The following is a 17,420-nucleotide window of genomic DNA, read 5'->3' as shown; positions in this document are numbered from 1 at the left end:
TATGTTGCCTGTGTGCCAGTGCTGCTGTTATCAATAGCCACTACCCATATAGATGTGCAGTGCCTGTTTTGAGCGATCACTCAAATGAAAGGTTCCTCAGTGTGTGAATTTATTCTCTGTAAAGTTCTAGCGTGATTACATCAGTTTTGTGTTTTCTTTGCAGAGAGAATTGCTCAGGGAAAAGCCTGCTGCTGCGACAACTGCGTGCAGTCCGTAAAGAAGCCTCGGGCTGTCTTTGTAAAACATCTACCCCGAATGAAAGACTTGAAGGTCTAAAGCAGGATCCCGAAATTTTGGAAGAGATAGGTGCCTTGAAAGTCAGACGAAAACGATATTTTAAAGTGAGACAAGAGACAAACAAGGTGATTTCCAGGGAACTGATGAATTTGGAACCAGAGAATGGAAATGTCCCCTTGTCAAACCATGGGGGCAGTGAAGCTGACACAGAAAGGGAAAACGGAACGGAGACTGAAGTGGTTCAACGTTCAGGAAATGCTCCAGAGTCTCCTCTAACTACAACAGAATTGCTAAGGTACTACGCAAGAAAAAGTCATCGGTGATTTTGATGGCAGCTTTTCTGATTGTTTAAGAGGAAAGAACATTATTTGTTACCTTGTCTGTAACTTGAGGAACAAGGATTTGCCTGGGTTTGTTGCCTAGAAAGGCAGTCAAGCCTGGCAGCTATTGTTTAACGGTTTTAGAGGCAGCCTGACTTAGTAGACCAGAGAACTGGCCTGAGATTAGGTATGCTTTGCCATGGCACCATTGATGTCATAATTTTAGCCGTTTTCTTTAGTTTTGATTCTGTGTAAAAGGAGGATAATGATATTGATCTCCTTTTTGAAGAAAATACTGATACCTAATAAGCATAGCATCATAGAAAATAGGGCTGGAAGGGACTTGGAGATCACTTTGTCCATCTCCCTCTACCAGGATAGATTAAGCTGTAATCTAGCTGTAATCCTTTCCTGGCAGATCTTTACATAACTTGATCTTGAAATCTTCAATCATGAGGATTCCTTGACTCCCTCGGCAGTATATTCCGCTGCTTAATTACCCTTACAATTGTAAAGCTTTGCCTCAAGTCTGATTTAAATTTTTCCGTCCCCAATTTAAGCTTATTACTTCTTGTCCTGTTCCCAGGGAATGTGAAAATGGTTTACTCCCTTTCTCAGCATAAAATGTCTTTTACGCATTGAAAGACATATCATGTCTCATCTCTTAACTTTTTTTTCCAAAAAAAGCAATTCTGATTCTTTGTTTTGCTTCATGAGAATTGCAAAAGCTTGAAGGTACAATTTCTTTGCTTTTCACAACGTATACCTGTGAGGAACTGACATAGCACAGGAATATCTTGTAAAGCTAAAAAAAAGAGAAATAGCAATGGTATCAATTGAAGAAATCAGAGAGCTTACTCCAGTATTTGGGCCTCTGCCTGGTTGGGCTTAGTTTAATGTGATGCATCCTGCAAAAGGTCTAATTTTAAGATGAAATCAGGTAGCTGCCTTGTGCACCTGCCCAACTAGATGGGAGAGCTCCCATCATACTGACTTTTGAAAGGTTATACTAGCTGCCTGTTATTTTCAGGGTGAAGTTTAACATACTGACTTTGACGTATGAGCTCTTGAAAGAATTAGAATTTGCCTGCTCCAGAGACTATTGCTTTTGCAGTGTTAAAGAGTTGCCTAAACCCAGCCACGGAGACACTTCAGCTAAGATGTACTTGGTTTAAATGGCAGATAAGTTGGCAGATAGTTGGCTACAGAGTATTTCTCCAAGGGGCTCTTGACATTAAAGCTCATTCCTCCCATCAGTTCAATAAAACTCCCGTTTGTTTACCTGTTAGCCTTCCACGAAGATGGCAGACCATTGGCAAGAATCTGGGTTGTTTGTTATTATTGCAGTGAGTAAGAGCTCACACTGATTTGAGTGAATTTCAGTTCTCTTTCTGGCCAGCCTAACCATTGTTGGGGCACCTGCAGCTTAGATGAAGAATTCTGAAGAAATCAAACTTAATTTTTGCCATGGGAAGGACAGATAAAATCTTACTGCAAACATCAAAATATGCAAAGATGGAAAGTCTTGGTTCAGAGAAAGCTTGTCACTGTATTATAGCAGATGAGAAAGGAAAGGGAGTTAGAGATCCACTGAGAATTCTGGTGTGAAAAAGCAGAGTGAAACATCAACAACAAAGCTCTGCTGACTTCCACTGTTTTGATGGTATGTTCCAGTCCCCAGATGAGTGATTGTTACCACTAGTCGGAGATCTGAGTTTGCTCCTTATCTTTTGTTGTTTCACAGAGACATAATTTTACCCAATCATGTTAAGTCCTTATGCTCCCACAAATACCAGAAGTGCTTTCTGAATCTATTTTAGCCTTTTTCTCCTAAGTAAAAAATAAAGCAAAGAAGAATCTGTGTATTTTTCAGGAGAGAAGAAAGTAAAAGAGAGCTATCTCAAAAGGAAGTACAGATGAAAGAAAAACACAGGAGAAAGAGCTTCCAGGAGCAGCTGGAGAGATTGCAGCCTCAGCACTCAGTTACTGGAAAGCAGCCCATGGCAGAGAAAACACCTATTTTGTTCCACATGGTTAGTAGTTCAGTGTAGGACTATCCCTTTCAGAATGTCTTCCTGACCAAATGCAACTGTGATCCGAGAAGCAAAAAGTCATTTTAATTGTATTATTTTAAATCTATGTTTATTATGGAGTAGCAATTAGATGAACAGCCTGACAGCTCTTCTCTCATGCTAATGATACCTTAACCTTTCACCTTTCTTATATGGGGAGCACTCACAAAACTGCCCACTCCCCTTCCGTACTTGATGTGTGAGGGCATATGGGAAATCCTGGCTTGCTGAAGTCAATGGGCTCAGTGTTATCTATGGCAGTGGAGCTAGATTTTCACACATAATTTTCATAAGTTTTTAGAAAAACTGAGATATTTTTACTGTCATACTTTTAAAGCAAAGCCTGTGTTCTGGGTTCTGTCTGGCTTTCTGTCCCTAGCAGCTTTTTTTTGTGTGTGTGTGTATGTGAATAAGCAGTTGATGAGGATTGTGGCTTTAGTAGTGGTTTCTGCTTTTGGCTGATGCTGTTATTAAGGGAGTATGAAGTTATTCTGATTTTTGAAAGCCTAAAACACGTCCCAGAAGACTGGGCTGTTTCCCACTCGGATAAGATTTGACCACCTAGTCCTATTTCAATCTGGCACTGATTTCATGGAACAGAAGGCCAGCTAAGAAGGTAAGAGGAGGTAAGAGAAACCCCAAAATCTGCCAATGGGTCCACTGTAAAGATTGATTAGGGTTAATAGCAATAACAAATCTTTTCTGTCACTGCAAAAGTTGAAAGACCTTACAGGCTTCTGACTGGGGGACAGGTTCACGTGTTTTGTCAAACAATCAACTACTGTGTTTCTGCAGATTAAAAAGCTCATTGATCAGCGAACTAATCACTGATGAGAGGTGAAGGACTAAAATTGCCAGCTGAAATTCTCTCTACTGACTTGCTCTCGTAAGGACAATGCCCTGCACAGACCTCTGTTCCCTTAGCTCCTTTGATCTCTGTTGTGAAGGCTGTAAATACAGTCTTCAGACCTGCTTGGTTCTCAGTGTGCTGAAAGTTGCCACTGGCAATTGCAGTTAGCCCTCATTAAGATGCAGGCACTCGCTCATTAGAAATGTACTTGGGTCTTGCTAACTCATTCCTCACATTGTACCAAATGATTGCTGGATTGCGCTGAATTTTGGGCATTTCTCATGTTTGCTAGACTGAATCACAGAAAGGTTGAGGTTGGAAGGGACCTTTAGAGATCATCTAATCCAACCCCCTTGCTCCAGAAGGGTCACCTAGAGCACATTGCCTAGGATTGTGTCCAGACAGCTTTTGAATAGCTCCAAGGAAGGAGACTCCACAACTTCTCTGGGCAACCTGTTCTAGTGCTCCGTCACCCTCACAGGAAAAACGTTTTTCCTCATGTTCAGAAGGAATTTACCTTTTTTTTCAGTTTGTGCCTGTTGCCTCTCATCTTACCACTGGGCGCCACGGAGAAGAGTCTGGCCCCACCCGCTTTACACCCTCTCTTCAGATATTGAAATGCATTTGTCAGGTTCCCCCTCCCCCCCATCTTCTCTTCTCCAGGCTGATCAGGCCCAGCTCCCTCAGCCTTTCCTCATAGGAGAGATGCTCCAGTCCCTTAATCATCTTAGTGTTGTCCCAAAGGAAGGGTTCTTTTACCCGATGTGCAATGAGCTGAAAAACACGCAGAGTTGAGATATTTTATTTAATTCATATCTGCACAGAGATGGGTGCTAGCTTTGTGGAATTACCGCCTAGCACCCCAACAACATTAGTAGCACTCTGCTGGACTCCCTCCAGTAGCTCCATGTCTCGTACTGGGGAGCCCAGAACTGGACCCAGTACTCCAGGTGTGACCTCACCAGGGCTGAGTAGAAGGGGAGGATCACCTCCTTCAACCTGCTGGCAATGCTCTTCTTAATGCAGGATACCATTGGCCACCTCTGTCACAAGGGCACGTTGCTGGCTCATGTCCAGCTTGTCCACCAGGACTCCCAAATCCTCTGCAGAGCTGCTTTCCAGCAGGTCAGCCTCCAGCCTATCCTGGTGCAAGAGGTTATTCTCCCCTAGGTGCAGGACCCTGCACTTCCCTTTATTGGACTTCATGAGGTTCCTCTCTGCCTATGTCTCTGGCCTGTCAAGGTCCCTCTGAATGGCAGCACAGCCCCCTGCTGTATCAGCCGCTCCTCCCAGTTTTGTAGCATCAGCATACTTGCTGAGGGCGCACTCTGTCCCTTCATCCAGGTCATTGATGAGTAAGTTGAACAGGATTGGAGCCAGTATTGACCCCTGGGGGACACTTCTAGCTACAGGCCTCCAACTAGATTTTGTGCTGCTGATCACAGCCCTCTGAGCTCTGCCATGCAGCCAATTTTCAGTCCACCTCACTGCTCATCTAGCCCATACTCCCTCAGCTTTCCTGTGAGGATGTTATGGGAGACAGTGTTGAAAGCCTTACTGAAGTCAAGGTAGACAAAATCTACTGCTCTCCCCTTGTCTACCCAGCCAGGCATCCCGTTGTCAAATCCTATCAATCAGGTTAGTTAAGCGTGATTTCCCCTTTGTGAATTCATGCTGACTGCTGATCACTTCTTGTCCTTCATGTGCTTGGAAAGGGGGAAAGGGTATCCAGGATTAGCTGCTCCATCACTGAAGTCATTGAAGGATATAAAATAAAATGAAGATAGAGGTTTGGTAAGGTGGTTTCAAGTACAGCTCAGGGTGTATCTACATGGTAGTCTCACCATCACTGCATCGCAGTGTAAATATACCCTGATAGCTTTAAATGTACTGCTGCCAGCCTAGTCATGGCATCACGGACATTGGGATAGACTAACGGTCCCAGGATTTACTCAGCTTCTGATGCTTGTAGAAGCAGCTAATCTGCTAACTGATACCTCAACTAAGTGACAGCCTGCTTGCAGAAAATCTGCCTGAGCTCTCGAGGCACTATTGGTAAAGCCAAAATCAGCACAACCCATAGTTAACACGTTCTGTGGGCAACTTTGCTCTTAATTCTTGTTCAGAAATATTCATTATTAAAACTAAGAAGAGAATAAAAAAAAGTATCAGCACCATCCATCAAATACAACAGATATTTATAAGATTACTTGAAATTCATCCTGACAGCAGCGTTTTTGTCTTTGAATTAGAACAGGTTTTTCTTTTTTCTGTCTTTTTCCCTTTGCTACACATAGGGAAGCAGAAAAACTTGAATGTTTTGACATTTAAAACTTAAAAAAGCTGTAATTTGGCAGCTGTGTCTCTCAGTGAAAATATGTAATATCTATATATAAACATGTATATTCAAAGAACAAACCAGAGTGTATGACAGAGTAGCACACTTGTAAATTTGTTTTTGAAGTCCTTTGTTTTGGCAATGATAGATGTTCAGATCTGGAACACTTGTCATAGTTTCCAGAATTGCCCTGACCATTTTTAATGCACATAAATAATTGAATAGAATAATAATGATAAAGAAAAAGTTTAGAAACTCTGCAGTTATGGTAGCTGAGGTACTTGGAAAGAAATATAAAAATTAAAAAAGCTACATTATGATTACACTAGAGTTCTTGTTTACACTTTGAAAGCAGTGAAATTCAGATTTAATGTTGCTCTCTTTTTAGCTTAACCTAATTCAGTCAAGCTCTGTACTCAAGTTTCATTGTCAGTGGGAAGCACTAATGTAAATGAGAATCAGGTTTGGGGAGAACACTTTCAAAACTATGCAGATAATTTAGAAGACTGAGAACTAACTTTCAGAGGTATTTAAGCATCTAGAGAAGGAGATGATGTCCAGTGGTGTTTTCAGGAAGTACCTTACGCAAGTACCAAATTCTTATGGAAATCAGTGGGCATTAAGCACCTTATCATTCTAAGAATTCTGCCTGTCAATCTGCATCTTAGGTACCTGAATACTTTTGTAACCTGGCCCAACTAATATTTTCAAAGATGCATGGAAGAGCCTAATTCCTCACCCCTGCCCCCAACTTTCAGCTCTTCCAAAAATGGGCCCCTTTGCCACATTTTAGCCTTTGGATGTAATTCAGAACTGAAGACCAGCTGAGTGGTGATGTAATCCATGTTGTAAGGTCAGATTGTGTTAAATAGCTTGGAGTAACATGCATAGGTTTGGTTTCAGTATTGGAGAAGAATAAGTGTTATTGACAAGGGAGGTGGAGAAGGAATACTCCGTAGCATGTGAAACAACTAAATGGAAGACATAAAATGAAATAGGGCTGAGCTGTCTTTTCATTCATCTTACATGTTATTATAGACTAAATTAGTACTGATTTTGATTTCCGTATTACACTGAGATTAGATAGGGTCCAGTTAATAACTGTTATTTTTGCTAGGCTCATATCTGACTTTTATGTCAGGGGGAAGCAGAAGCAGGTCCCACTCTAGGGGAAGACAAGCCAGCAGCTGAGGGTAGCAGCAAGGCAGGCAGGGGCAGTGACCTCGCTGGCAAGGAGTGCAGTCCCACAGTATCCAAACAAGAAGAGCAGAGCATGTCCAGTGAGGGTAGCCACTTCCTTCGATAGTCTAGACCCCCAGGAATGTCCACAGTGATGCAGTAGGTCTGAGGTCAAGCCAGCACCCTAAGTCAGCAAGGCAGGGTCATGGCTGGGTCCAGTAACAGTAAGCAGGGTCAGCCAGCGGCCCAGTGATCACCCAGCAAGTCTCCAGTGATGAAGCAGGTCTGAGATGAAGCTATGACATCAAATCAATGAGTTGGGGCAGAGTTGAGACTAGTGAGATGCATAGCCAGGCACAGCTATAGCCGCAGCATAGCTCAGTCAAGAGCAAGTAGGTCAGCTTAAATGCAGCTCCCAGGCAAAGGGGGAAAGGCCCCTATGGAGGCTTCTTGCAGCTCTTTCTCACGCAGCTCTTTTCACAGCAGTTTAATCTGAGGTTACACAGCTGCACTGTACCAAAACAGGCCTTGAGCACAGGCAGCTAAACCGCTGCAGGGGTGGTACTCATGGCCCTCATATTTTACATCCAGCTATGGATTTAATTTAGTTCAGCAGACAGCAAAAGGCAGAGTTAGCTTTTATTATTAAATTATTTTATTGTTGGGACAAAACAGTGGTTTTCCAAGGTGGCTTCAGCTTGATTCTCTGTTTACCTTTATTGCTTTATTATGATATGGCAGAACAAGATAATGTAGTGTGAAAGCCACCTCATTACCAGCACCTTGTAAACACTGTTTTGTCTACCTTACACAGTCAAAAACTATTAGGAAATGAATGTATTGATTCATATATACTGTGGCATCTAATTCTTGGCTACCCAATCACTTTGGTTAACCTTATATTAGTACTTCTGTTACCATGATCATCATGTTATTACAGCTTAGCTCTACAGCCGGCTTACTAAACAAAAACATTTTAACATGCAACCCAGTCATTCTAGCTTAACAAATATATCATGCTGATGTTTTCTTTCCAGCTTGCAAACACAGTCTGTAAACTTTCTGGCAAAATCGGTAGCTTTTCTATAGTAGTATGCCCTTGATTTGGCTCCTGATGTCAGGTAAAATTCTCAGACCAAAGGATTTTCTGCTTGGGTTTCTGCAAATTTACAATTAATAATATTCTAGGATCAAAACCTTCCTTGCCCCTTTACTACCTTACTCTCCTCTTGATCTGGTATCGCTTCCATCGGAGACCATAGGAAAATTCTGGACGAAATTCCTGGGTCTTTCCTACCATCAAGAATAGTGCTGAAGCATTATATATTCAGTTACTGTGACAGTTACCCTGGGCTAGCAGAGTAAGACTGTAAGTAGAGATTGATTTTCAAAACTTGTAGAACTGTTTTTTAGTTCCTTCTATTACTAGTGTCATATGGCCTTTTCTGTAGTAGATGCCTTGAGATCTGCACAGTTTTCAGTGAAAAGTTTTTGATTGTTTAACTTACTAAAGCGGGCATCTGTGATTTCTGTTGCTATAGCCTGAGTGCCTTGATCTTTTTAATGTAGGATTGCTTGCAACATCTTTGGAAATTGCCTTTATCTTACGTAACATGAGCACACAAAGGGTTGCTTAAGGTCATTGACTGTGGGTCCAAAATCCCAACCTAACAGTTTATGAGCTGGACCATACTTCCTTGGTACTTCACCAAATCCATTGTAGAGTTGCTAACAGCAATGTACTTAAGTGAACTCCTAAGCAATATTTTTTAAAAAAAGCTCCTTTTTTTTTCCTGTATGGAGGATGCTCGAAGGAGAGGAGCTATAACATTTCAGCAGGTGGTTAAATTAAATGGGTAAAGATACTTACCTTTATACATTTGTTTCAGAGCAGGCTCGTATTGACCAATGAAAGTGAAATTCACACAGAAATTCTGCACAGCAAAGCAAATTTATCTCCAGCAAAGTTGTGCTATGTACATCTTTAGAGAAGTAGAGGAAAAATTGTTATTTTCCTATTTCAGTTGTGATTTCCTATTTCAGCTCTTATAGAAAAATTCTTCAGTTACTTTTGTCACATCTGTATTACTCTAAAGCTGATACTTTGTAAGTTTTATATCATCCTATGACCAAATGTTATTTTCATTTACACTGAACCAAATTAACTGCTGCATTTGCACCCGAGTGAATGTAACTGAACCCAGCATTTAGCCCTTGCTGCTATTTTACTATAGGTTGAAAAATGTTAATTGTAAAAATTGTGAAATGTGTTTCCTAGGCTAAATCTGTTTCTGGCACCAGAGCTGAATTTGGCTTGTGCTTCCTCTAAGTCCTCCTCGCTTTCCTTGGTCTGATTCTATAGGGTTGTGGCCAGCAGTGATGTGCCAAACTGCCAGCAGATGGCCCCTGAATTCTTCCCTTTTTGTACAAAGAAGTATTTAATCAGTTTCTGAAACAAGATTAAAATCTCTTCTACTTAATGAACCTGCTGCCTCCACTCAAGAAAGGATTAAAAATAAACTAAGGCAATTAGAAATGGTGTAGTTAAATTTAGTGTGAGAAAACAGAAAGCCAAAATTCCTTTGTGTGCTACCAGTCCAGCACACAGGATCCAGAACACCATAGAAGTTCCCAAGAAAATGTTTTCCTAGCACAGGGGACTGTTGAAGAGGCCAGAAGTACTGGCTCTGTGCCAGTCATCATCTTCCCACTTAGTATCAACATAGGAAGAAAGAGGGGTTTGCTGGCACAGTATTTTAGGCATTGTTTGAGCTTAGCTGGTTATGGTCTCCTCCGTGGCTGCAGTCAGCAAGGCAGAGGAGCTAAGGCTGCTGCAGCCTCTGCCGTGGCCCAGGATAGCACAGATCCATCCTAAAGATTTGCCTGTAACGGGCAAAGCAAAGAATCCAGGCCTTTAAAGTATTCATTATAAATAACTTGCTTTACCCAGGCAGACTCTGCCTGCTTGCTTTTCATGTTCTCAGAGTAATGGGAATTATGGAAGTGTGTGCTTTGGATACTCTTGGGGAAAAATTAAAGCAAGTCAGAAACTTTCTGTTCTGATGACTGTTCTCAGTAATTCTGTATGCACAACCAGAGTATTTAGTTAGAAAATGACATACAGTAATCCTGCCTTAGTATGGCTCTTCAATAGGTTCCTCAAGACACATTGCTGCATAGATGCTCACCTCATTCAATGTGCTGTTTCTTGTCATTTCGTTACATCTTTAACTAGACAGTGTGAAGAGCTAGAGCACTACTTATTTGCAGTCAGTCGTGGTATGACAGATATTTATATTATGGCAGTCTCTAAGAACCCCTGTTAAGGACTGAGATCTTGTTGTGCTAAGAATTGTACAAACACAGAAGGAAAGAAGAACTCAGAACCAGATAACTCTCATTCTGTACTGAACAAAATGAAACTATCAAACAAGCCATACAGAACCTTCCATTTAATTTTTTTTTTTTTTTCCACCTCTTGCCTCTGTCCATACTAAAACATGACCTGGCCGTTATGGACTTAAAGTAGGAGAAAATAAGTTGGAAAGAGAATTAAATCCCAGGAAGACAAAGTGACTTGCCCAAGATTATAAAATGTTTGCAGAAGTGGAGTGAAACCCAGGTCTCTGCTCGTGGTTTTGCAGGGGCTCCACCTTGGTCCGTTGCACTTTCCAGCTACAGAATGAGTTGAACACGGTCAGGTCTTTCCAAAGGACGGACTGTTTTCAGTCCTGTTTCACTGACGGGAATTTGAAACGGCCCCAGGAAAATGTGAAATATTTAATCCTTTATATTCCTTGGCACATCTTGGAGGTAATTAAAATGAGTTTAGACCTATCATTGAATACATTTATGCCTGATCTTGGCAGATGGGAACATTTGTTGCTGTTGCAAAAGGGAAAGGTTAGTATAAGTAAAATGAATAGAGTTTCCAGAATTAGGGGCATGAATTTGCTGCCAGTAGAGGTCCTAAATACTCCTCCATTTACGTTACCAGAATGGTTCAGATAAGGCTTGAAGTAAGACAATAAAATGAAATGTCCATTGGATAAACTCTATTTCTCATTTTGAAGGGGTCAGGAGAGAAAGCCATTTCTGCACCCTGTGTTTCTTCAGGTAGTTGCTCTTTAACAGGTCCTGGGTTTGCTGGCAGAAGCAATAGCTGCCCTAACTTTGCAATGCATATAAATGAGTGGCAGTCATGTTTGCTCATACAGAGAAATACTTTCTGCCATACATCTCTTCCTTGGGATCAGGATAAAATTCACAACTCCTGGCCTTACCTCACAGCTGTGATCAGTGATGCTATCTGTAAATGAAAGGAGGCTGATTCTGGCCCTCTGTTTTTGCAAGAAGCCCTGCATGCATGTGTCTGACACAGCTACAGCGCTGCTGTTAAACGAACTGTATAGTGTAAACCATATTCCTGTTTTTTCTCGTGCCTTCTTATTTAGCGTTTTGACTTAGGTTGGACTACGGTTCCCCATAAATCTTAACACATTGGGGATGAGCTCAGTCACAACTTGTAAACACATTACACAAATAATAGGTATGGAAACACTATTCTGACTGACAGGACTATTGAATGGAATTTGAGGCTTTATCGGAGTTTACAAAGTAGAAGAATCCTGCAGTTGTGTTTATTTAAAAGTGTGAAGCACTGTCCAGCTACCTGCCAAGCACCTGGAGTTCCCACAAGCATCTGTGGAGATTGTAAGCACCTAGTATTTCTCAGAGCCACAGTTAAGCCACGTTTCCTGCTCTGGAGAATCCACAGATGTCAGAGTTTATCTACATGGTATTTTGCAGCTGGACACAAGGTTACAGAGCCCATACTCTGAGTAGCTGGACCCAATCGATTTCTAAACCGGAAGCTGATAGTTTGCATAGCAGGCCACTTGAGCTATGGTAAAACTTTGTGATAAAGCACCTAAGGTGCTTTCAGCAATCAAGCTAGTACCTTTACGACGCTGCACTATGCCTTACGAATATTCCAAACAAGAACCTGTTATCACACTCACAGTGCAGGGTGGTTAAGCTCCCTCTGAGTTTGGATGTGATACAGCCTTTCTGTGTGTCTGTTTCCTCTGGAGATTAGAGTATTGCCAAAATCAGGGGCTTGGCCACTGGAAGTGGCCACAGTGAGTTACAAGCTGCAACAGTGGGACCTATGTAAAGACTTGAAAGAGAGAACATAGTTGGTCAGTCTTCCCACTTTTTTTTTTCCTGTGGGATTTCCATAGAGCATCAGGGGAAAAGACGTTACAAGATAAATGGATTTAAAACTAGAGAAAGTAAGGCTTTACCTAAGTTCCTGAGTTGGTGAATCTCTTGGAGTATCAAACTAGAGCCATTTCAGGAGTAAAGCCAGCTAAGACCATGTGTCACACAGTAGCCTAGTGCTTAGATGACTCAGGTCCGATTCCTTGCTCTGTCACAGCGCTTCAGAGTAATCATGTACAATTTCTTTCCCTGCTGTGGGCCTGGAAACCATGATAGAGATTTATTTGTGAGGCAATCTGAACTGTACTATGGAACATACAAGTTACTGTTTGTGTTATAGAGAACATGATATTGTTTCAGGAATGTAAAGAAAGGCAACAGAGATGAATTTTGAAAGTTTCTTGATGATCTCACACAGTTACTCTTCAGAGTGTTTTACAGGCTTCTAAGAATTAATCCAGCTAGACAGAGACTAAGATAAGAAAGTATTGTCCTCGCTTTACAGCTTCATGGAGGTTGAGTTTCACAGAAAATAATCCATTTCAGAGCCAGGACTAAGGCACAAGTTCCTGATTCCCAGTCCTGTGCTCACATGGCATGTGTAAGTAATTAAACTTCTTGTACTTATTTCAGCTGCTTCTCATTAACCAAGAGCATAAGCTCATTAGAGCAAGAACTTTTTGTTACATGTGTTTATAACACAAACACAATGAGGTTCTGAACTGCTCTAAGCCTCTCTAAGTGTTCCTGTAGTGTAAACACCAATCACAGAAAAGGCACTTCTCATTTTTAGTGATTATGTCTCAGAAAGCAAACAAAATCAAATAGGATTCAGTGTCACTTTGATTTACATTTTAGTGCAATTTTCAGAGCAGTTCGTTGTTTACCTGAGAAGTGGAGCCTTTTTCAGAAAATTTGCCCCCCACCCCAGCAAATAAAGATAAAATTGTATGTGGAACAGCTGTTTGTTACCAGTTATTTGCAGCAGTTATTTGAATGTTTTTCAGCTGCACTCAGACTTGGTGCCAAATGGCCTCAACTGACACAGGTTTTCTTGAACGTGTTTGGGTGAAAATACCATTTTCAAACATTTTGGGTTAGTTAACATGCATTGCAACTGTGTGTCTTTTCTGTGTTCCAAAGAAGTAATTCAAAAGCAGTTTGGCCCAAAAGGGCTACCAAGATGATTAGGGACTGGAGCATCTCTCCTATGAAGAAAGGCTGAGAGAGCGGGGCCTGTTCAGCCTAGAGAAGAGAAGATTGAGAGGCGATCTCATCAATGTGTACAAGTATCTGAAGGGTGGGGGGGGGTGTCGAGAGGATGGGGCCAGTCTCTTCTCCGTGGTGCCCAGCGACAGGACAAGAGGCAACGGGCACAGAAACTGAGCCACAGGAAGTTCCATCTGAACCTGAGGAAAAACTTGACTGTGAGGGTGACAGAGCACTGGCACAGGTTGCCCAGAGAGGTAGTGGAGTCTCCTTCCCTGGAGATATTCAAAACCCGTCTGGATGTGATCCTGGGCAATATGCTTTAGAGGACCCTGCTTGAGCAGGGAGGTTGGACTAGATGATCTCCAGAGGTCCCTTCCAACCTCAACCATTCTGTGATTCTGTGAATTCTGTCAAGGAAGTCACTGTAGCTTTAACTGTACTTGCCCGTCACTGCTTCCCGATAGATACTTTTGTTCCATTCATAGTATTCTGGTCTAGTGATCTCACAGACTGACTAAAAATATATTGTCTGAAAAAGGACATTAGCTGGTTGTATAGCACTATCTCAAAGCAATAATGTTTGTAGACCCAGGAAAGGGCAGGAGATCACAGTGAGACACACTTATACACATATAAAGCATACATAGGAGAGACAGCATGGCAAGGGCAGTGCAGTATACTCACATGAGGAGCACCATCAAGAAAAGTTCTGGTCAACAGAGACAGAAATGAGCAGGTTAGGACAGGAAGCATACTCTAAGGTGTAATACTCTCTTGGTTTCAGAGCAAACGTTGGATGCTTTTGAGTTATTTTGTTCACTGCAGATGGCAGAATAAACGTATCTTGGATTTTGGACCGAAAATACCTTTCTGCCTGTAACTGCATCTTGAATGATCACTCAGTGTCTCTTCCCTAGCATATTCTCTCAGATGAATTCCTGACTCTCATGCCAGAGGGGTCATACTTTTTCTTTGGAGCACAGATGAACCATTAACTTTAGTGAAGTCGTTGAGGGTTCCCTTAATGTAGGCTAATCCAGAAGTGGCATAGAACCAGTGTAATTCACTCTACATCCCGTTTCTATATTGTCTTCATTCGGGTGCAGAAGGATTACGAATTGGATGAAAAGGGACTTTTGTGTAACACTCACATGTCCTGAGCTGGAAATGTAACTGGTCCTAACTGTCATTAACTGTCTGCAAGTGTTGTAGAGGCAATAAAGCTTCTTTAAATTGCACTTGGGGTTGACCACACTCAGCTGGCAGCAACATAAAAAGGTGCACAAAGTGAATTTTGCTCTCCTTGGTTACTGCGCCAGGCAGAGCTCAGTTACTTTCTATGTGTCACTTCTGAACTGGGCTCCCACATTCAGTAATTTCTGGTGATGAGCTGACATTTCGCTTTTACACTTGCCTTCTTTATGCTCCAGCAGAGATGCTGGCTAGCTTTAGCACCTTCATGCTGACAAGAGATGGAAAAGTAGTTCCATCTGAATTAGGAGAGTTTATATATTTCATGCTCAAGACTTATTAGGAGAGTTTATATATTTCATGCTCAAGACTAAGTCTAAGTGTCCAGAACAGAAGATACTTTCAGCAAAGACTTTTTTAAATTGTTACTATTTTTACTATAACCTCACATGATGTGTAATGCCCTAACTAATTGGAGAGCAGCAGAGATCATAGCAAATAATACTTTCATCATGCAGCTCTTTGAATTCCTGCAATCTTATTTTGGCAGTGCTTGCACTTGCCTGTTTTGGAGGATCATACTGCCTCCATTTTAGCAATATGAAGCTCAGTTCAGGTCAGAAAACAGTACGGTCCTGCTACCGTCATATTTTCTCAGATCAGTAACCTCAGCATGTTTGATACTCAGGAAACCACTTGTGCTATAGCGAATGGATCTAGTACAAACATGAATTAACAGAAAGACTATTCAGACCATTAACATCAATCATACTCTCCTTTTTGTTATTAAATGTTGCCTTCATAATTACAGTATGTTCTGCCAGTTGCATGCAGGAAATGCAGATACTTTCTTCATTCTTATCCATTGCTCCCACTTTGCAGTGATAAAGCAGTTCTTTGAATGGTTTCAGGGTTTATTCCACAATTTCGTGTGGAATTCAAATTGTCTAACAGATGGCATTGTCATCATTTTTCCTTCCCTAAAGAATGGAAAAGAACAAACACTTGACATTTCCAATACGTTTTTATCTAATGCAAGAATTTTTAGAAGCCATAAAAGAGTGTTATCTGCTTTGCATTGGAGAGATGGGCAGAACTGTTAAATGTATCCTATCTACTGTCCTACACTAGCAACATTTCATCTGCATTTAAAACAGATGCATGACTTCAACATGGTTGCATTTTCTTTTTCTCTGTCTGCAGTAAAGCATGAACATGCAACGCTAGAGTTATTTCAGCACAAGGAGTATAGAATTTTCATTAGAGAAATTAGAGCTGCTAAAGTACCTAGAAATCAGTTCACATTTACAAACGTACAGCAGATGCATGATTTGGCAGAAGATTTCTGCAGTTAGTAATTTGCTATTCATCAGGGATTGCCTCTTAAATCTGTGTGATCCAAGCTAGGGGGCAGATGACATAGAAGGATAAATTTAGACATGGCTGAAAACAATTATTTTGATTAATCCTCCAGCCAATGAGAGTAAGATTCCTCCTATCCCTCCTCTTCCCCTCCACCATAAAGAAGGGGGAGAATGTACAAGTGTAGCTTCTCCTTGTTTTAAATGTAGTGTGTGCTTTAGTTTAGCTTTTGCAGCTAGAGAATCTGCTCAATGCAGCAGAGGTTATCTTTTTACTTGACTGTGATACCTTGCTTCAATGTCAGCATCAGTTTAGTGCTGAAGAAGGTGCTAGGTGTAAAATAGTGAAGCTCTCTTTGGCTGTGAAAGAGAAATAGTATCTATAAAAAGTGGCCTGTACCAGGCCTTCCTGTCCAATAGGAGATACCCTCGGGCTGAGTGAGCTACTTCTGCTGAGAAATGCTATCTTCTTTCTTAAATCTTTGCGGTGAAATGAACTTTCTGAGCATGTGATGTAGCATGTTTTCCCAATAGCAGTTGGTTGGCAACCACTTTCACTTGCTGTCAGCCTTGTACCTAGCTGGTAACCAGCAATCAAGTTCTTGCCTGGCCTTCTCAGGCTCCTGTGCTGTTCTGCTGCTCTGTCCTTCCAGCCCCTCACAGCTTGGAGAATGTTTCCATGTATTGGGGCAACAGGGCTGTTTGTCCAGTCCAATACGTAGGCTCACTGAAAGAAGCTGTACAGTGATGACAGCTAGCCTTTTCAAAAACTATCCACAAAAGCATCATTTAACCAATTAGAGCCGTTTTATTAGAAACAAAATAACGTTAATCTTGGCTGACAAACTTATATCCTCTCAGCTTCAGCTTGCTGTGATTATAAACAGCTCTGTTTGTAAAAAAAAAAAAAAAAAAAAAAAAAAAACAGAGATAAAATAGCTCTTTTTTTAGTGGCTGTCCATACGTATCACTTCTAATTGCAAATTCTTTATGAATAGTTGTTTCTTTTGGGTTTGTGCTTCCATGTATGTAATTTCAGCACCGCTGTTGCTGAAGGCTAGAAGATATCAGTATCCGTAAGTTGTTTTGCAATTCCTTTTTGCTCGTTTCTTTTTGGTGTGGATTTGGAGTGGGAGGGTTGTTTAATTTTTACATGAAACAAACTTTAGAAGCGTTTTCTTCCTTAGCTGCTCAATGTGACTAGTGCTTCTACTTGCAGTTTAATTGTGCTAGGTGATAGATGGTCAGAGCTGGAGGTGGAAGGGTGGTTGGAAAATCAAGCTGAAGGGTGGTAAGCCACAATATTGTAAGATTTAATTACAAGCACTTTGAAAATAGGAAATTTTATTTTATTTGCTCTGTGGTAACTCTTGAGACTTGACTGCCACCAACTGCAAGCCTGTCTGTGACTGACAACACAATTCTAGCCAAAGCAAC

The 17,420-nt window shown here is 41.3% G+C and overlaps 1 protein-coding gene across 18 annotated transcripts in view; it reads left to right on the top strand.

The window, feature by feature from the left end:
• The window catches only part of DNAAF8 (dynein axonemal assembly factor 8), a 102,872-nt gene that overhangs the window by 14,795 nt on the left and 70,657 nt on the right, over nt 1-17,420 (top strand). For all 18 annotated transcript variants that reach the window (XR_011134624.1, XM_068908042.1, XM_068908041.1 and 15 more), the window contains 2 exons: nt 164-532; nt 2,431-2,590. Coding sequence is in view for 17 of the 18 variants with exons in the window: in XM_068908042.1 (XP_068764143.1) it covers nt 164-532; nt 2,431-2,590 (529 nt within the window). In the remaining variant the exon portion in view is untranslated. The remainder of the gene's footprint in view (nt 1-163; nt 533-2,430; nt 2,591-17,420) is intronic.

This window comes from Struthio camelus, chromosome 15, assembly GCF_040807025.1.
Source record: "Struthio camelus isolate bStrCam1 chromosome 15, bStrCam1.hap1, whole genome shotgun sequence".
In the NCBI taxonomy this organism is placed as follows: domain Eukaryota; kingdom Metazoa; phylum Chordata; class Aves; order Struthioniformes; family Struthionidae; genus Struthio; species Struthio camelus.
The sequence above is the reverse complement of the archived record's forward strand: the minus strand, read 5'-3'. Positions and strand labels throughout refer to the sequence as shown.